Genomic DNA, 21,198 nt, shown 5'->3' with positions numbered 1-21,198 from the left:
ATCAATAGATGCTTACACAGATGCTGATTTTAGTTTAATTAATTTAATTTGGCGTTTTGGTTGAGATAAAATGCATTCAAATTCAATAGGTTGAATGGAGTGCGCAGCTCGCTTGTGGATACGTTACCACAATCCTGTCTAATCCCGCTAAGCACAAGGCAGTGATCCATTTATTCACAATTATGGAGAAATCCGTCGAGAAATGGATGGGTTTGTTTTCGTTCTCACTACTAATAAAGAGCTTCGAGATGTATGCCACGGAAGAGATCTGGCGCGGAGAAACTTAAGAGCTTTACTAACCAACTAGTGGGGGGCATTATATACATTGCAAGTCGAACACTTTCCGTACACGAGATGCCAAGCTAAGCTCCTAAATAACCGTGCCATCCGTAGAGTATAGGTGCGAGATGCCATCTCAAATAGACTTAGGCCAACGACAAGCAACGGTATCAAATCCACAACCAAGTCACCAACGGTTTACCCCTACTTTTCTAATATCCACTTGGCCAAAAGAGAAAACGGAAAGACTCACGCGTTAAGTATATTCTTTGCTGCCTTCCACCCGGGTAAGGTGTCCGGACCCCCAGGCTTTCGCTCCATAAAACTATGATCTTCAGTTGCACAAGTTGGCTGCCCGCCACTTGTAGTCGTAGGTTCGACATCATTGGCTGCCAAATCCACATGTTCCAAGTCCTTGCGTTCGGCGCGTCCCGTCTGGTCTTCCAGTCCAAGGAATTTGCCGGTTGTGCTCGCAGGGTTGCGAGCCTGGCATACAATTAACCCATCAGCTTCACGATCTAATGACTGTTTGAAAGTAATGGTAAACACAGTCACATACAGCAACATGCCCCAATCCCGTATCTGCTGTCTTAGTCGTTCCGCCCTTGACAAAACCGGGATCCCCCCAGCCGGATCCGCCCCCGGCATTATTTGCAGGTGTGGGTTTAGCGCTGGCACCGCCGGAGGTAGCAGTGGTAGGATGATTAGTGCTGCTGTTGGGGCCGTCTACCATTTTGATAGAGTTGGCTTGGACTGCTATATGATCAGGTAAGTCAGTGGTTGTGATAAGGGGACATGCCGAGAATATGACCATAGACCAGCAAGTGGTTTTAAACGCAGAAAAGCAATAGGCGGTGCTGGTAGGAGTGATAGGGTTGTACTTACAATTTAGTTGAAAAGACGGTCCTTACTGTTCTAAAATAATCAAATTGTTATCCAAGTAAGAATGTTGAGAAAGTATGTGAGAGGTAAAAATTAGGCGGGAGGGAGGATAGCATTTTAATTCCTTTGAGCAACATGAACCATCTTGCCACCCTTGCTACTTTGCCTTACTTTTAGGACGTCATGTGTCGACCACGCACATACCGACGTCATCCTGAGCCATTTGATGTAGAGCCACCTTGGCGGCAAGGTAGGAATTGAGAACGGTCAGGATGTACCGCGAGCTGTCTTCTAGGTACAGTTCCTTGCCAACACTGCACTTACCCGTCTAAACCTGTCTATATCTTAATAATTAGATTATCATCTAGAAGTTTAAGATCCATTAGTGACCATGAGCAGGTTTTGACCGGTTTCTCTCGAATTGTTCGGATGGGTCCTCCACTACGTCGAAATGATTTGCTTGAACTACTTGATCTTTGTACATGACATGCGCCAAGCCTCACAACGCGCTGGCTGTTAAAACATGCTTGGATTTTTTTTTTCCATTGCACTTAACGGATACAAATTTGCATAGGCGTCCAGATAAACAGAGAACATCTTAATAATATTTTGATCGAAAGTGAAAACAATGACGCCCTATGCTCGAAACCAGCGGAGACTGTTAATTGCCTCAAACCGCCTTCCACTTTCCGTCAAGCCCAAGGACGGCAGTTACGAGGCGGTTCCGTCCAGCGGGGGATTGGTGACCGCTCTAAAGGGGTTGAGCTTTTCTGACTATCTGTGGCTAGGCTGGCCCGGGGTCGATATCAATGAACGGGACAGAGAAAGTGTTGATAAAGCCTTAGCCAAAGAAAATGCCGCTGCGGTATACTTAGATCAGGGTTTAGCTCAGAGTCATTACAATGGGTTCTCCAGTACGTGACCTAAATCACCGGCTCTATTCACCACATTACTGACCAGGCATACTTAGATGGTGTTTTGTGGCCCACGTTACATTATCAGTCAGAAGTATCTTTCGACAACGAGACGTGGGACGCGTACCAGCGTGTTAATAAGATCTTCGCTGATCGAATCAGTGAGGCGGCGGCGGATGGTGATCTGATATGGGTGCACGATTATCACCTACTCCTGCTGCCACGTCTACTGCGCGAACGCCTACAATCGCAGAAAAAAGATGCGCTATAGGGTATTTTCTGCACACCCCTTTCCCAGCAGATGATTTTTGGAGAGGCCTTCCTGTTCAGAAACAGTTGCTTGATGGTGTCCTTGGTAGCGACCTCATTGGCTTCCATACCGATGAGTATAAGGCGAACTTCGCTGGTGCATGCGGTTCTCACATGTAAGATCCGGGGAGTAGCATTCAAATGACAAGTGACTAATTAATTCATCAGCGGGGCGGAAGTTGAAGGCGACGATATCCACTACGGCGACCGTACTATTCACATTGATAAATATGTCGCGGGGATTGACTGCCAGAGATTTGCTGATACAATCGATGATCCTGAGGTTCAGGCTAAAATCCAGGAGCTCGAGACCCAGTACAAGGACAAAACGATCATAATTGGCGTGGACCGCATGGACTATACAAAAGGATTGCCTGAGAAATTGGAGGGCTTCCGAGCCTTCCTGGATCAACACCCCGAATGGAACGAAAAGGTTCTGTTAATACAGATCGCCATTCCGAGTCGCGAAGATGTCAAGAAGTACCAGGACCTGGAGGGAGAAGTGAGCAAGCTTGTGGGCCAAATCACTGGCAAATATGGTAAGTGGCTTCAGAAATGCATGCCCACTTGGTACAGGGGCGTGGTAGATCTACAGATTTCATGCTAAAGAATAATCAGCTACTCCAAAATCGACACCATTGCTCTACATCCACCGCTCAGTTTCTTTTGCGGAGCTTACAGCTCTCTACTCGGTGTCTGATGTCTGTCTCCTCACTTCACGCCGGGACGGGATGAACCTTGTTGCTTCCGAGTACGTCGCTTGCCAAGAGGCCCGACACGGTGTGTTGGTGCTCTCTGAGTTTACCGGTGCAGCAGTCTTCATGAAGCCCGGCAGTCTGTTGTTCAATCCTGCTGATGCAGATGGCCTCTCAAATGTACTTTACGAGGCTGTTACAATGGAGAAGGAGGACAGGAAGAATATGTATGAAGAGTTGCGGAGTTTTGTCACCACTAACACCAGGTTAGTTTTCTATCGTCCTTCCATCTTGTCAAAAGTTCTCATCTCCCACCAGAGGCCCGTCGGACCTCGTAATCGGCAAAGCTAACACCCATTTTACTTCAGTGCGAAGTGGACAGAGACGTTCGTTGGAGAGCTGATGAAATTGCAGTAATAGATAGCTTTTAGAGTAGTTCCAATGCTCGTTTGACATTACAACTGGCGTGGTCGGAACCGTAGGACTGCTTCACTGGTATATGCGACTGTCCAGGACGGCCAAGCTAACGTTCAGACATATGACCATTCTGGCGAGGACGTGGTACGACATCCGCACTATCGGTTTTCAAAGTCGCATATCACAGACAGTGCAATGGAATGTCCCATATTGATAGACTCTGTTCTCTACTACACACTCCGATTCCATCTTGGGTGTGGCTCCTTGGACGTCTCTTCTTGACTGTATCATAGTATTTATCGCTATGTGACAATGTATGAAAGCGGCAAAAAGCATAAACCGTACAATGCACTTTCCTATGTATAACCAGAAATGATAATTTAATCCATGCTGAGAATACTGGGAATACTAAATGTCAGTAGCATGGCCTCCAGTATCCTATATAAAGGTAAGACAAGCCACAACTTGCACAAGTTCGCAGCAATCCAACATCATACTTCCCACCACGCAAAAGGCATCCTAGACAGGCATGAGGAAAACTAAAATCCCACCACTTGACTAGCAATTCTCGAGCGGTTAGGTAAGTTGGTAATATTTTGAACTCATCAAGCAGAACAATTCCACCGTCGTTCCACGCTGGAGTCAAATCCATCCGACTACCGATCATCGTCAAAACGGGCTGTTCGGGGCTCAGTGGATGTTTATCATTCAAGGGGTTTGGAGCGCGAACCTCTAAAGCGGGAACCGAATTGTCCTCCAGAATCAAGAGCCTGTTATGGCAGGTGTGGTGGCTGATGGCATAGAGCGAGCTTTTGAAGTGCAAGCTCATGACTTTCTTACGCCACAGCCTATCAAGGATGCAGGCGCATACTCTCTTGATTCTACTCCCCATAATTGGAGCAATTAGGATGGCGTCAAGGTCCTGCAGAATCTTGTCTGCTTTATAGAAGAGTTATTCACGGGTCCTGTTCAACTGATTGTGATTAACGAAGAAATGCCTACACTCACAGCGACAAATATGGATATGATGATGTTGGAGCATTTTGCTGTGATGAAAAGAACAGAGGCTCACTGGAGAGATGTTCTGGCCCAAGCTGGATTGAGGGTGGTCAGTAAATATACTTATCCAGGGGTTGCGGAGAGTTTGATTGGGGCACAGCTGGCCTGGGGGCGGATTTGCATGAATTTTTGGCTAAGGATTTTTGCACCATATAGACTAATATTATGAGAATATGTTAAGGATAAATCGAAGATCCCTGGCTATACACAGAGAAGGCGTACGTCGCCAAGTACCGAGGCCACATAGGTACATAGTGTATGTGATACGTCCATTGGTGAAAACCTACCGCCCACGCCAGTTGCCATGTCTAAAGAGCGTTGGGAAAGCCGTAGTGGCGCATGAAGGAGAGGGGCTTTTCGATGAACTTGGACCGGTTGCCTTCCGTGGGGCTGAGCCCGGTATAGACTTTCTGCGTGTCTGTTTGTTCTCGTTGAAGGTCCAGCCACTGAGTGAGACACCAAGAACAACGTGCGGGTTGCCCTCCTTGAGGGTAGTGAAGACTTCCAGGTTCTCTCCCCCACCTCGGGCATGGGATCAATGGCGGAGCTATCTGGGTCGATACAAGCGACGGCGCCTTCCGAAAACCAGTAACCGAGGCTAGATAATAATCACCAGGGGCGACATACAGTTAAAATGAGTTAAACTCTCAGCGGGTATCTGCTTGATGCTCATACCCTGGCAGCCCGAATCATACTTGGACCTCGTAGTATCCGTTGATGCACTCCTGGACATTGCCGGAAGAGTCACCGAAGTCAGGCTGCTTACATTTGTCCTTGCTCTGGCATCCGCCACCGCAGAATTCCTCGGTTGTACCACAGAAGCCAAATTCTGATAGAGTCAGATCTACAAAGACAGAGATGATCAGTGTAATAGTTGGTGATCATAAATCTAACTAACTGTCATGAAACTCCGTCTATATAGCTTCATGGGACAAAGAAATCAATCTCTTATTCGGCGGCTTTACTACTATGGATTTCACAAAACCGGTGGCGACTTCCATCATGGATCCTTTAGTCGCGGTCAGCCTAGCTCTATAGGACCGAATCAGGAGATGAGCCATAGCCCTTCACGTCCTTCGCCTCCTCGCAACAATGCTTCTCAACGTGGGCCTCGGTACAAAGTGATCAAAAGAAAGCGCCCAAGGGAAAGTGTTTGAGAGATTCCTAAAAATTCTCGGATCCAACAAGTGGTCGAAATGTGCGTTGAGCTTTTCTTAGGACAACAGCCACCGAAGTTGTATTCATGGCCCGAACCGCCTACCTTTGCGGGCTCCAGATCTCGTAGATAGATCGATAAAATCATATCTTTCTCTGTGAAAAGAAGTACTCTTGTTGCCAGTATATATTAAATTGCATAGCTTACTCTAACGCAACATATCCACCCACCAAGGTGACCTGTTTACCTTTCATTGGTCTGCTACAGGTAGATGATTTTGCAGGAGCTTGCCTTTCCATTAGATTTCCGTTGTCACTACTCAGCTCTTCCGCTGAAATAGTGTAAGGAAACCTGTAGTTTTTCAGAAAGTCAGTGGGCTAAATACTATTATTGAATGCAAGATTGAATTCGTCATCTGACCAACGCTCAACATACCTCAGCGTACCGACGTATACGATCTTGCTTATGCTTCGTTTTTCCGTGCTCAAATTTCCATTCAGTTCGGTGCCTCTATATGCTATGGTCTCGTGCCTATTCTGATTTCATTTATTGGATATATAACAGCTCGCCATCCCTCGTGACCACAGCCACTAGACAAGAACGGGCGCGTCGCAATACGGAAACTGGTGGCTAGTCAACAGCCGGAGAGAAAATATCATTCACCAAACCGCGTCCCTTAATCAACCAAAGAGTACCTTCATCAAATGCGAACGGAACGAGCTCAAACTAGGGCTCCGAAAGGAAGCCGAGTATACATGAATAATTGCGAGTATGAATTGTATGAATTGCATAATATCAATATGAATAAGAGACTTATTCATTTCGCAAAATTCATGAATGTAATAATTCACATATATTCATATATCGAGACAGAATACATCACTGTTCGTGTTGTTACGTCTCAATACAACACACATTTTTCATGGGCTTAGACTCCATTACATACAATTTACCACTCTCGAGATACTAGTCCCTTGAATTTGAATGTTATCACTATCACTAGCCTGGAAAGCTATTTTTGATGCTGTCCCTTTAACAGCATACGCCATCGCATAGTCTCCGCATTCAGACATTGTCTCCTGAGCCCCAATACATCTTCTGGCATTGCTGATCTCGCGTTCAATCCCTACTTCCGCTGATGGAATTGGCAGGTAATCCCGAGCTGCCTTGCCATGAGTGGATAACTAAATACATTCGCCATCCACCATTTGAGAACCCATCCTTCGTCTGCATCACCAATCATGTTAACATGTTAACACGCGTCGACGTGAGTCGAAGTCGGCGGTGTTCCAAGCACGAGCTAGCTATGCTACAGTATCGATAGAACCATCATGCTTGCCTCAATGTTTTGGCATGCTTCTCTTCTGCTTCTGATGGACCCGCAACACCTGGCCTGTATTACCTTAGTAATGCCCTCTCGTGGCGCGAACCAACGGGTCTTCCAGGTGACTGGGCCCTAGGGTTAAACACTGCCTAGCTCGCCTTGAAGACGAATGTATCCTGTCTGCTATTTGTGAGTTATGAGAATTGACGAATGACCCGAAGATTTTGATGCAAGCTATTCAAACTCTCTTCATGAGACGGAGTAGCCATTACTCCCAATATCACAGAAGAAACTAAAGAAATGAAAACCAGACGTAACGAAACCCCGGCACGCTTTATGCCAAATTTTCACTAGACCTCGAACGAATCCCGAGTTCTTTAAATTTGTTTCCCCGCTAGAATATCAGATTTTTTGAGGCGTGGTACTATTTCTATAAAAGGTACGATGATAATGACTTGGATACAAAAAGAAGGGTGGTGCATGGATTCTTGAGCAATCATTTCTGGAACCACAATGAATGCTTACCTTGCCGTGGAATGGCCTGCAGTTCTTTCCAGTTTGACGCATCCCAGTTCTTCTGTATACAACAACCGTTATCCGCAACGCCATCTGCCGCGAACGAATTCAATGGCGAATTTTCACCCACACCTTCCAATATGCCTTTTTTTAGAGGGCTTGAAATACCAGGCAGCCGCTTCAAGTCCCACTAAAGGATCCCATAAATTTCTCAAAGAATATGAGTGCTTATTTTGATCACGCGCGAATGATCAAAAAAGCGCATAATTAATAGATTAGCAGAATCGAATGATGTTTATGTACTCCTTATTTATTTTCTGCTCCAAATTTACAAATCTGACGAATTCCAGTCCGTTGAGGAAGTAACCTTTTTTATTACAAGACATGCGAGGAAAGGCCAGGGAGGAAAGACAAAATAATTACGAGGCACAAATAATCTTGATGCCGTTACGTCTCCTGCAGATCTAGCGAGGAAATATGTGCCTGGAAATTGCCGCAGATTTTCGCTATTCGAACCGAGTGACGGGAAACACGGCCCTTCCACTGTAGTCGTGTCTTACTCCCTCGACCAACTCTGAGAAGTCTCTTCTTTTCAAACATATTAATATATCCTTCCAGGTCGCCGACTGCATACGAAGCTCTTGGTTTGAGATATCCAAGACGTCATTGGCCACCAGAAACATCCGTTCGACAAGACAGCTGGAGCCATTCGCCCATTTGCTTCTTGACGGAATTGAGTATGGCAGTTGATACAAAGTAAGAAGCGTCAGCCGATGCTTTGTATATTGGATCGCATGTTGATGAGACATTCACTCGCCAGCGCCAGTGCTGCCGAACCGAACCCCGTAGCAGCGCCACAGACTTCTCGCATACCGGGTAAGAGTTCATCCACTGTATTTCGAGCCACAGCTGAGTTTTGCAGGACCCTCTTGGTCCTCTCTACCATACTATTTGGATTCGCCATTTGTGTCTCGCTCGAGGCGATATCCCTGTGAGAACGTCTAGAAGCTGTGTGGTCAGTGTCTTTGAACACAGCTTGACCTTCTCGTTGTCAATATCCCGAACATTGCATCATGTCCAATGAAGCATGAATACCAGCCCCTTTCCAGTATTCCCATGAAAAGTGACAAGCGAACGCTAGTCAGTATTTCAGGTTGGGATTGGTGAAGTGTTAGAAGCGGAATACACAGCATGAAGCTGCAGGTTCTTGCGCTGATTATAACCGAAATCTTGTCCTGGAATTAACTGAGGTTCCCCGGGTGGCAAATAAACGGTGGATGATTACTGTGGTGGTTGTTGGGCTTAGTTCTAACGGACGTGACATGTAACAACGCTTGCGTACGCTACCTATGTCATAAACCAGTGTGCGTCGAGTCCGTACACCGGCCTGGTCTGATCACCATGAACTAGCTCATTCGGTGCTTCTGGTTCAGAGAGAGCCCATTTGTCAACGGCTCTAGTACTTCCCAAAAAAGGACAAGACGAAGTGAATATAACAATTTAAAATAATAAAATCACATACGAACGTACACTCTACCTCAACGAAGGCGTTTGTATCAATAATAATAGAATCGCCGTGGAGGTTGGCAAGCTGCATCTCGCCCAGTCACGAAGGTCAGGGTCCGTGAACACAAACACAGGGTAAGATTTCCAGAATCGGCGATCGCAATACAATTTTGTGTGTCCTCACGCATACCATGTCCGTGGAGGCTCTGCCTCTGGAAATTCAGCGTGTAGCGGTAAGCTGCCGCTACTGCAGTACTATCACGCTAAACTAAAGCTGGTTTGCGTCAAGAGACATATGCTTAAGAAATTCCTAAACCGAAGCCAAAGGATGCATGCCAGGCCGTGGAGATCAGCCGCATGCTGTATGACCGGGGTTGTTCCTAGGAAGACTCAGCATCCCTTTTCTCAACACCACTCTTACTAGTGTCTCTCGCTGAGCATTTAAAGGCAAAAGCAGCTGTCGCTGGAGATAATTGCGGTGAAAAGGAGACACGGGTTTCAACAGGCCTCAGTTAGAAGTGTCCCTCCACACAAGCAGAGCACTTGCGAAACAGGATGAGCCGAGAAGCCTATAAATACGTCTTCTACCACCGGGCAATTTGCTCCGCAATTTATTCACATTTGACCACGCAGAGTCAAGCAGGCCTTGTGTCTGAGGCACTTGATAAGTTCTTACCCTTTGACGCAGTACTGAAATTTGCACTGTACTGACATTTATAGAATACAACATGGACCAGCAAGCCAGACAGCGCCTGGGGAAGATATTGTTCTCAGCAAATCCACTTTGCAACCAGCCGGCCGATCAAAGAGACAAGATTTGGGCTGGCTGGTACAATCGTCTATGCGGAAATGTCTCTCTGCCACAGTCGACTGAGCTGATCTACTGTACAGCCTCTGTGCGTATTCCCAAGGCAAAAGCGCGAATATCCGCGTCGCAGGTATGTGAATCCTAGCCTGACATGTCTGGAGTTCTACTGATCCTGAAGTCGATAGGATTCCAATAGAACCGAGGACATTTGACCACGATGCACGAGCGCAAGGACCACAGCTCTTTGCCGTCTCTTTGTCCCTAATTTTGGCCACCTGAACATGTAAGTCATGGAGTAACTTACCGACCTACAAGCTAATGAATGACAGTGAACCGTTGATATCGCACCAGAGTGGCCCCGAGGATACGGCAGCCCGTTACTGCTGTATAAAGCCATAGCCTATACACCAGACCTTGTCCCATCACTTCATACCACACACCATACCCTAGGTATAGTATATAACTCAAAGGAGCGGGCCAATAACAGAGTGTGAACATTCGATTGCGAGCTTCACCGTGTTGTAATTCAGAGGTATGAATTGATTGTTATCATTATATAGGGAAACATGAGCCTATATATACAACGAGAAGGTCAAGTTGATTTCCAATCAACCTGATTCTTCGTATAGATAACTCGGAATTAATTCCGATGGCGCGGCTTGATTCCTGATCTGCACCAGCCTCATATCACAACATTCCCCCTCAGGATCGCTTTGCTGGCAGGGCGATACTGGAAAAGCGCAGAGCAGTCAGGCCTCGGTAAAACCACCTAAAAAACCTTCGTGGGGAAATAGAGTGGAAAGAGCGCCTGCGCTGTCACGCACGTTGCCTTGGAGTCTCCGAGGCGTTGATTCCTAAGAGTCTACAAAACTTGGCAAAGGCTGTAGGCCCCAATGGCTTGGTGAGACCGTCTGCGGCTTGTTCCTCAGTCGGAACATATTGAAGCCCAATTTCGCCTGTACTCAGCACGGCTCGCTGATAGTGAAACTTCACATTAAAGTGCTTCGTCCGTTTATGGAATTCGGGATTGCGAGATAGCGCAATGGCGGACTGGTTGTCGGCCATGATGTTGGTGACCGGGGACCGATACAGTTGCGTTTCGGCCAGAAATGTGCGAAGCCACTGCAGATGCAGAATGGCATTGTACTGTCCAATGTACTCGGCATGGGTTGTAGATGTGGCTACTTCCCCCTGTCTCTTGGATGACCAGGAAACCGGCGCACCCGCAAGTTGGAATACGTAGCCGGACGTCGAGTAGGCTCCATCAGTGACGACAGAGCCGCCGAAGTCGGCATCCGTGTATCCAATCAATTGACCACTGCGGTATGTAATGCGATGGGATTGCGTAGATTTGACATAGCGAAGCAATCTCTGCAGGGCGACTGGTGGTGCGATTGTGGCTGAGACGTGCAGCGACTCAACGTGCCCAGCGCAAACGCGATATCCGGTCGCGTTCCGACCATCAGGTACATCAATGAACCGATGGCGGTTGCGAATCGTGCCTTTGTTTCCTCGTCCGGAGGTTCTTCGTCTGGACGGCGATTCAAGACTTGCTTGGGATTCATAGGGGTAGATTTCGTCTGACAGGTTTCCATGCCAAAGTCGGAGAGAACCTTTTGGATGTACTGGTGTTGGTGAATGGAAACGGCTCCGTCGGCATGGTAGTCTAATTGGATCCCGAGGAATGAACTTGGAGTTCCAAGGTCGTTCAATTGGAACTCTTTGTCCAGTGCTCGTTGCACTTGGTCTATCTCGTGCGAGGTTGCTGCAGCAACGAGAAAGTATCGACGTAGACGCAGATCACGCAATTGGATTTATAGAACACGCAGTTGTCCGATTGTGCCATGGTGAAGCCATGAGCGGCCAGGACGCGGTGGACGCATTGGTACCAAATCCGCGGGGCCTGCTTGAGTCCATACAAGGAACGAAGAAGCCGGCAAACATATCCTGGTTCTTCGAATCCCTCGGGCAATTCCATGTAGATGGAAGAGTCTACGTCCCCATGTAAGAATGCAGTGACCGCATCAAATTGGTGAAGCTTCCATCCTCGTAACACGGCGCTGGCGATGATGCAGCGGACCGAGTCCATCCGTGACACCGCAGCAAATGTTTCATGGTAGTCGATGCCGTGCTTCTGCCGGTAGCCTTTGATGACCAGTCGCGGTTTGCGCGTTCCGTTGGCTTTTGTCTTAAAGACCCATTTGCAGCCAATCACATGATCTCTGGCTGGGACGTCCTCTCGCCGAATCTTTTCCCATGTTCCGTGTTCGAGAAGCGACGCATATTCTTTCTGGATGGCGGCCCACCATTCCAGCTGGTCTGGGCCTGACACAGCTTCGTGGAAGGTCGCCGGGTCGACTTGTCTGGTCGGTCCGGTATTCAATGTGCCTGCCGAGTACACCTTACCTAGTGATTCCAGGAGACGCCGTGACGGTCTTCGTCTGCGACCATAGATCGAATACCCAAGATCCGATGTCAAGTCGGTTTCTTGTTGGCTTGGGTTGACTACTGGAGGTGTTTCCTCCTCACGCCTAGACGGCGTTTTCTCTCGCTCATTCAGCGGAGGTAATGGCGATGCAGGTGGTGTTGGCAGTCCGCTGGTTGAACTTGGCATTGATGGAAAGACAGCTGATGGAGGAGCGTTGTCCGGGAGGTCGTTGCCTGTTTCCCCCTCGATGAGTGGCGCCACTGGGGTCCTCTCATCGAACTCGACATCACGGGAAAAGACGGTCTTTCCGGAATGGACTTCATACAGCTTGTACTGGTTCGGTTCACAATAACCTAGCAATCGGCACTCGGATGATCTGGGTCCGAGTTTTGCTCGATGCTCCTTCGGGATCAACACCCATGCGCGGGAGCCGATCCGTCGCAGATGCAGCAGCGAGGGCGGTTTCCCGTATAATATTTCGAACGGTGTCTTCTTCTGTAAAGTCGATGCTGGAGCGCGCAGCTTCAGATAGACTACCGTTTCTAAAAGCTCGGTCCACCAGGAAGGAGGAAGTCTCGCATCGGACAGGAGCGTGTTGATCCGCTCCCGGATAGTGCGATTCGTGCGTTCGGCCAAACCATTCTGCCCTTTGCAGTATGGTGGCGAAGTGTCAAACTCGACTCCCTGGGACTCGAGGTGTGTTCCGATCGGCAAGTATTCTCTCCCGTTGTCGGTGAGGAACCTCTTGATCTGGGCGCCGAACTGACGGTGCGCCCAGGCCTCAAATTGTCGGAACTTCTGCAGCGCTTCATGCTTCCATCTCATGGCATATGCCCACGAGCCACGAGAGTAATCGTCAGTAAAGGTGATCACGTACCTGGAGCCATCTTTGGCGATCGGCATCTCCATGATGTCCGAATGGATCACTTCAAAGATTCTCGTTGAATGCAGACGTGGCCGTCTTGCACGGGAGTTCCTCTTCTGATGCTGCTTACCCGACATACACGCTGGGCACTGCGGCGTTGCCAGCAGCTGCGCCTGCGTTAGCGGTCGGTACGGAGTGCCGGTCTGCCGGAGGACCACCCTCAAGTCTCCCCGGTTCAGATGTCCCATCCGAGCGTGTCACAACGCTTCGGAGGCCTGGTCCACTCCTTTGCACGCATCTTCTTCGAGTATCACAGCTTCACCACCGAGTTCAGAGGTTGACGTTGCGTATTCTGCGTCACTTGACTCCTGAGGGTCGTCGACGTCCATGGCCACCGCCTGCGGTTCCAGGGAATCTGCATGGCCACTGGTCGCCGGCGCCCTCGCCAGTTGGACTCGCTCTCGAGATCTTCTGCTCACATGGCACCGCAGGATCAACAGATCCTCCTCCGCGTGGTAGGCGGTCCCCACCGTCCGTCCTCGGCGTTGCACAAAGACGTTCTGCGGGTGCGCCACCACCGAGTAGCGGTCTCGCAATAACTTCGGCACGCTGATCAGGTTCATCCCGACGCGTGGCGCGAAGTATACATTCTTTAACACCAGGGGTTGGTTGAACTTCCCCCGGAGCGTGAGCTTCACCGTACCAATCCCTTCGGCTTCCACTGGATCACCCGCCGTGTCCAACATCTCGCGGTGGGGCCGCAGACTGCTGAAGCAGCTCCGGTCCCAGCAGATGTGGCTGGTGGCGGCCGAGTCCAGGATCCACCGGGGTTGCGGCGCGTGGGTATAAAGGGTCGTCACCCTCGCCCTCACGATATTGATCCTCGGTCTCTTGGAAGTCGGCGGGCCCTGCCGATCTTCTCTCTGGCTTAACGGTATATTTTGCATGTTGTTTCTTGGTGAGCCGGAATCACTCCGTTCAGCCTTCAGGGCATGGTCCCTAGGCGGGTGTTTTTCGCGCTGTTTCTTCCAGCACTCCGCGACCACATGGCCGCGCTTCTTGCAGTAGGTACACTTCTTGGGATTTCTCTGCACTGCATTGATTGACGGTCCTGGGACTCCCTGCGGGGGCGCGGGAGACTCCTTTCGTCGGACCGTCTGTTCGGCGTTGGAAAGCCGATTTCCGATCGTGGTCGGGTTGACCGGATCCTTGTCATTCTGGATCGCATCCACAACCAGGATGTACTCCGGTCCGATCTGCGTCAGCAAGATCGCGATGTGTGCCCGATCGCCAATCGATCCGGGCGCGATGGCATTCAATCGATGTACAAGCAGCCGTACACGATCGACGAATTCGCGCGCACTGCCGCAGCGCTCGCCGGTTGTCTCGCGGAGTTGAGCAAACAGTTCGCAGAAAGTGGCGAGTTCCATTCGCCGGTATCGTTCTTCAAGTTCATTCCAGAGGTCACGGGACGTCTCCAGTCCCGCGACATGAATGCTGATGTGGGGGGACAGGTACCGGAAAACAGTATGGTAGGCCTCGGCTTCGCGACGCGACCATTCACGGTGGCGCTCGAACGCCTGGACCTCCACTTCGAGGCGCGCTTCAATGGCTCGCTGCCTCACCGCCCCGTTGAGGTGGGGCTCCACCAAGGGGTGGATATCCGCCGTAATGGGTTTGGCGTACTTGAATAGACAATCGGGACGCTGAAGGTCGCCCGACACCACATCCCAGACCTGCCTTGCTTTGAGATAGGAGGTCATGAGACGTTTCCAGGTTGCGAAATTGTCGCTACCTGTCAGAGGCTCAATGGCCGTGACCGCTCGGTCGGGCGAGTCATGGACCAGAGCAGACATAGTGAGGATAATGAAAGCGGGGTAGATATATAATCAAGATGGTCAAGAAGATTCTCAGATGAGTAGAAACGGCACCCGAGATTTTGCTACCGGGCTCATAACCTGTTCTAATTCAGAGGTATGAATTGATTGTTATCATTATATAGGGAAACATGAGCCTATATATACAACGAGAAGGTCAAGTTGATTTCCAATCAACTTGATTCTTCGTATAGATAACTCGGGATTAATTCCGATGGCGCGGCTTGATTCCTGATCTGCACCAGCCTCATATCACAACACACCGCATAGAAGCTTGAAACGTGAATTCTTCCCGTTGAGGTGAGTGATTTATCGCGCCTTCTGCTGCACTATATCCAGTTAAATGTGCAATATTTTGTGGCTCACAACACGAACACCCAATGCTGATCTTCATGCCATTGTATATAGGAGCAGCCTATCCCCGCCCGTGAAACATCCTTGTGCGGAGTCCTATCACCGAATCGGACTACGCGTGCTCCACCGCGCCTTCTGCCCTCGACTTCACCGCCTTCACACCATGAACGGCGGAATGTATGAACCTCTGGCCGTCCACATCGCGAGGTCTTATCCCGTTTCGACTGTACAGTTTATTATTACAGGCGGGTTCGCCACGCGCCTTTGGCTCTCATGGGTTACCCGGTGCGTCCAGCGTGGCTCCTCCTAAGCGACAGCCGGAGCTTGCGACGAACCGGATACAACATCATGTCAACATGGCATGAATGGTGACCACATCGATGAAGACAATTGTAAGTGGTCTTGTAGGTAAGATAACATGGCTAATTGATCGTTTCGTTTCAAGGAAATATACTGCGATCTTTATGAACTGGTACGTCATATCAACTTTGTCCCAGTGGTTCAAGCCTTGCTGACTCGGATCGTACAATAGGAGGTGCCACGAAGGCCCCGTCACTCCAGTCAAATGCGAAGCGCGCAAGTGCATTGTGTGGAGGATCCCCAATATCGATGCGATCTCATGCTCTACCACCCCGACATGGCCATTGGTGGCATCGATATTGAGTCAATGTAAGGTTCTGATCGTCTCTACCTTCACCCTTCTCTCTCCGTCGACTCTGTACACCAGGTCATGTGCTGATGTGTCTACGCGATACATCCCCTAAACTCAATGGGCTTATACCACCGTGTGTCTTTCGGCACTTGAACACCGTGAAAGAATAGCTCTCGTGAATTGGATTACTGGCGTCGAATGGGTGGCCCCACGTGGTTCTCGGATAGTATCTGGCGTCTTTCCAAGCCTGATAATCCGACAGACACCGAGAAATGCCGATGTTCCGTCTTACTTAATGGCAGGGGAGCCCTACCTTCGCTGTTGGCGATGTTGTTAGTCCAAGTCCGCGTGCAAGGAGAAGGTGAGGAAAAACCCCTTTGTTTCTGACCTACAGGCACATTTCGGTCATACCAGCTACGAACCGAGAAGACAAGACCGTTACCGAGACACAGCCGAGCCACCTAAAGAACCAAAAAATACCGTCCATTACCGTCCCATCTCCTACTCCGTGTTGCTCAGGCGTTCGACATATACTAACGAGCGGAAACGAACCAAGCGGAAATATACGGAGCTGCATCAAGTCGGAGTCAGAAATGTCTCCTTTGGAACAGGTGTTTGGTATATTTGGATCCCAAGCACCCATTTCTCTATCAAACCCCAAGAAATATCCAGAAAGTCGCATATGTCTTGGATGTCACTGAAACTGCAGGTCAGTCAAGCCGGCCGCGTATCTCTGTCCGTTGATGTCGTCATTTAACCTATCGCGCGTAAGCAGCTCCTGCCAGGAACTCGTCGGATTCTGTACACCCATGCGTCGACTATCCTTTGAGCATTAAGTGTATATTTGCCAAATTCACCGCTCCCTGGACGACATTTGGCATATCACTGTTCAAGCAGATCCTTTGTGAATATGAGTTTTAGTCTGTAACAACGCCACCCAGAGCCATCCTGCTGTGTTCTCTCGGCAGCATGCTTGATCGCATGAACCCGGGTACTACGGCCCAGAAAGCAACGATCGGCGGTTTGGGTGCAGTAGTGGATATTGATACATGGGAGACGGCTATATGAATTGTAGTTACCCACGGGGGGATTACTTACAATATTGTGGTGACTCCCAAATGTAGGAGCCGATCGGATATTCTTGGGCCAAAGAAAGCCCTCGATAACTTGGTTTTCTTTGTTGCGAATCCACTTTCACACTCGCGATGGTTCTAGGATATAGCCATCCTACGGTAGAGTAGGCTTGAGTGACTTGCAATCGCCGACTGAAGCGATGACTTCGAATAAGTAAGGCAGAGTCTATCGCATTACGATGTTTAGTTGAGCCAACAAGTGGTATTCGAGCGGCTCCTCATCAAATGCCATTACACCTGGTAGGTCTGATCTTGAGCGTATGTATTGCCTATTCATAGTTGAACCAACGGAGGGCAGCCTGGTCTTTGCATTTGATCAGCTCTATCGAATTGGGGGCCGTATAGATTCACCGAGAGATCAGAATGGCACTAGATATGGCTTGCGAGATAGAATCAATCCAAATTGATACATCGATCATGTGGGTGAGATGGCAAGCAAACATCCGTGCTACGTCTGGGGATATTGATCGACCTCAACACAGCCCAAGAGGCCCATGGATTCGCAATGAGTTACTTTCACCTGTCTATGGGCGGGCATGGCGTTGGTTGTTGGCCCATGGGCCGCTTGTTAACAAGCCCTTCACGCACGCATTTACTTTACAATGTTTTAGCCACGTACAGGTCCCACAATACTACGTGTTCGGATTAGTCGGGTAGAAGGATATATAACGGACGAGATGGATTGAACCAAGCTTGTCAAAGCGGTGGACTGTTGAGTCTAGTCTGAATGAAACTTGGGAGTGCGAACTAAAATAAACAGAAATAGTGACGCGAGTACAATGTGTGTAAATATTATATATGACCGCAAAAAACGTTGAACCTACAAATCCACTCACATCATACTGTCTACTAGTCTCACCAATAAATTTATCATAAAAGCAATATATATAATAAATTATATAATAGGATACCCCGTTAATAGGATCGATTACCTACTATACTAGTGGTTATGGCGGTAGGTGACAGTGACAGACGTAAATAACCGATAAATCCAGAAGTTGAAGTTGAACCCCCTATTCAGGAAACTTACATGATCTGAGGGGATAGTTGGACGTTGACCATCTCCTTCACCGCCCGACCATTCACCACCACGCTCATCACCACACACATCACCACTCACATCAACACACATCAACACTCACATCAACACTCACATCAACACTCACATCAACACTCACATCAACACTCACATCAACACTCACATCAACACTCACATCAACACTAACAGTTCAACGCAACAAGCATTCCAAGACAACACTCATCTCTGTTTGCCTACATCTGAATGAAAGATGCCAATTTCTATTGTAGCGAGGAAGCTATTGTATCACAAGCTACCAAGGGAAAGGAATGGGAAATACGTCATTTGATACTGAAGACGCTTCAGTTGTTAGTTCATGGTTTTGGCTATTGAATTGGCGAAGATCTAACTAGGGCTCCTTCTATGTATCCAATGATGACCCTTCGGAACAATGAACAGGTAATGAAGATGTTGCGCAGGTCTTTGCTTCTCCGAATACTCTTGGAACACTCGAATACTGGTCCCTAACACCACGAAGAGGTGCCTGCACGTCGCTAGAGACCTTGTTAACGCAGCAATTCCCTGCAAAGCACGTTTGTTGACGCAGAACTCGCCCTATGAAGCACCATTCTTACATCGCTGGGCTCCTGACAGCGACAGCCGTGGTCACGGAAGCTCTGAGGTCCTTGTTTTCGCAGCACCCCCCTGCGAGGCGTATTGTTCACGCAGACCTATCCTGCGAAGCACCTTTTTACACTCGCGGGGCTCGTGGCAGCGAGGGAGCGCAAGTCTTACATCGCTGGGCTCGTGGCAGCGACAGCCATAGTCACGGAGACTTTTACGCCCGCAGGTAAGAGAGGGACACCATGGCACATCGGAGTGTGAGGACCGAAGTCCTGATTTTTTCTGGACTGGGAATCCAGCTCCTTTTATATTTTTTCGGCTACGTCTCTACAATGGAACCACTTGCGCAGGATGGTAGCGAGAATCACTCCGGTATGCTAAGATACTCTTTGCGAAACCCGAACTGCAGAACCAGCAGGTTTGGCGCTTCGCGACTTACCTCATTTTACTCTCCACAACCAGACGAATCAATTGACCCCAAATTTATCCGTTTTCCGCCTCCGCGGTGGCCGCCATGGGTGGGAAAAGGAAAAAGGGGTCATCCACGTGGGCCGACCCAAACTTCGACCACGTGGAACTAGAACCACGAGCGCATGCGAAGAAACTCCTGAAGATTACCCAGCAGTGGAAAGCTACAGCTGACGAAGGCGGAATTCCTCCTCATGATCGATTCGTCGAATTCCTCGACGCAGTGACGTCCCTGACGACCAAGATGCGCGACAGCGAGATGCTCCAAGAACTAGGACGCATCCGCGCCCTGCTGACCGAGCACGACAGAAAGCACTCCGATATGATATCAAAAATGCAACACACCATCGAAGTCCAGGCCGCAAAGACACCAGCAACCACCAAATCCGTCAATCCCCTCCCGATCCCCCGATCGACCTCATATCGCGATGCGCTAGCGAGTCACGTGACAACACAAACCTCGTTGGTGTCAGGATGGATCAGCAGAACGCAGACCAACGGGACTTCGGTCCCGAGTAATGATCTAAGCAGTAACAGCAGTGCACCTGCCCCAGTGATGATGCCAGAGCATCTTCAGCTAACCGTCCGTGGCACTGACCGTGCCATCGTCGACCCTCTTCGGAGGAGAGAGGATGAGCTCGTCAAACGGCTGAACAGATCCATCAATGACGTAGCTAGGGAGCTAGGCAATACCGAGCCTAGTATCAGACTTCTAGACCGAGTCGTTTCCGCAGCACGAGTTCTGCCTAGTGGCGACGTTCTCGTCCAGACAGATGACATCAAAGACTACGAAGACCTCATCAAGGCTGCTCCCGCCGGGTCGTCCGACACCTGGTGTCAGGTGCTAGGCGAGAACGCGGGACTGAAAAGACAGACTTACACTGTGGTCGCCCACGGCGTGACCTGTCGATTTTCACCGTCCGTCCAGGATGCGCGAAAACAGCTGAAGGCCGAGAACGTGAGACGAATCTCCACCGCTGCCGAGATTGTCTACATGGACTGGCTGATGACCAAGAGGAAAATGGATGAAACGAGGCCAGAATCGGCGAAGCTCCTGATCGAGTTGGCCGACCCATACGCCGCCAACCAGGCCATTCTACGTGGTCTGGCGATCTACGGAAGGAACCACGACTGTCAGTTATTTGACGGCAGTCACCGCCTCCAGCAATGCTACCGCTGTCAGATGTATAGACACATAGCTCGGAACTGCAAGCGAGACATTCACTGCGCTTACTGCGCAGGGGATCATGATTCCAAGGAGTGCCCACATGCGCATGATCGCCGCAAGGCCAAATGCGCTGAATGTGCTAAGCACAAGAGACCCGATTTCAGTCATTTTGCCTTTGATCGGGGATGCCCTATTCGAGGCGAGGAGCTGGCTAAAATCCAGCTCAACAGACGCCTGGGCCCGCAGTTACACCCGGAACGACACAGCGAGCCTGGCACATCGCCGCCGAGAGAAGAAGATCACCCTACACCATCCGAAACGACCCAAGCAGACGCACGAGCGGCGGAAGCACGGGCAGCGAAAGCAGCGAAAAAGAAGTCCTCAAGTCGCTCCCGCTCACGGATGAAGAAGCGGCGCGTTGTCGAGTCCGGAGAGGAGAGTCAGGAAGAGATAGTAGAAGATCTTCGCGCCCAATCCGGTTCTGGCGCCCAACCAGTAGACTCCGTGAACGATGTTGTGGTTATCGACTCGCTGACAGAAACCGGCCATTCAGAGGGCCCTTTACAGATAGAACTACAGCACCGAGAACGTAGTGAGAGCTTCGACGAGCCCCAGGATGGGACTGGCGAGGAAGCTCCCCCGGCGCGCTCCACGCGTCGACAAACACGGAAGGCTCTCCTTGAAAGACCCACTAAATGTTAAAATCCACCCAGCTTCGAATACTGCAGGCCAACACATGGAAGTCG

At 49.5% G+C, this 21,198-nt stretch overlaps 3 protein-coding genes across 3 annotated transcripts; 2 read left to right on the top strand and 1 right to left on the bottom strand.

Moving 5' to 3' along the window:
- Positions 1 to 528: 528 nt before the first annotated feature.
- Positions 529 to 1,012, bottom strand: N7489_005044 (FAD dependent oxidoreductase; the record flags this gene model as incomplete). Its single annotated transcript, XM_056710796.1, has 2 exons — positions 529 to 765; positions 839 to 1,012. The coding sequence occupies 2 exons, from the start codon at positions 1,010 to 1,012 to the stop codon at positions 529 to 531; spliced, it is 411 nt and encodes a 136-aa protein (XP_056569217.1).
- A 777-nt stretch (positions 1,013 to 1,789) lies between these two features.
- Positions 1,790 to 3,496, top strand: N7489_005043 (trehalose-6-phosphate synthase; the record flags this gene model as incomplete). The annotated part of the gene is made up of 6 exons (XM_056710795.1): positions 1,790 to 2,075; positions 2,132 to 2,299; positions 2,347 to 2,500; positions 2,553 to 2,923; positions 3,003 to 3,345; positions 3,448 to 3,496. The coding sequence occupies 6 exons, from the start codon at positions 1,790 to 1,792 to the stop codon at positions 3,494 to 3,496; spliced, it is 1,371 nt and encodes a 456-aa protein (XP_056569216.1).
- Positions 3,497 to 19,330: 15,834 nt separating this feature from the next.
- Positions 19,331 to 21,154, top strand: N7489_005042 (uncharacterized protein; the record flags this gene model as incomplete). Its single annotated transcript, XM_056710794.1, has 1 exon — positions 19,331 to 21,154. The coding sequence occupies one exon, from the start codon at positions 19,331 to 19,333 to the stop codon at positions 21,152 to 21,154; it is 1,824 nt and encodes a 607-aa protein (XP_056569215.1).
- Positions 21,155 to 21,198: the final 44 nt, after the last annotated feature.

Source organism: Penicillium chrysogenum (genome assembly GCF_028827035.1).
Source record: "Penicillium chrysogenum strain IBT 35668 chromosome Unknown utg000002l_segment0_segment0, whole genome shotgun sequence".
Classification (NCBI taxonomy): Eukaryota; Fungi; Ascomycota; class Eurotiomycetes; order Eurotiales; family Aspergillaceae; genus Penicillium; species Penicillium chrysogenum.
The sequence above is the reverse complement of the archived record's forward strand: the minus strand, read 5'-3'. Positions and strand labels throughout refer to the sequence as shown.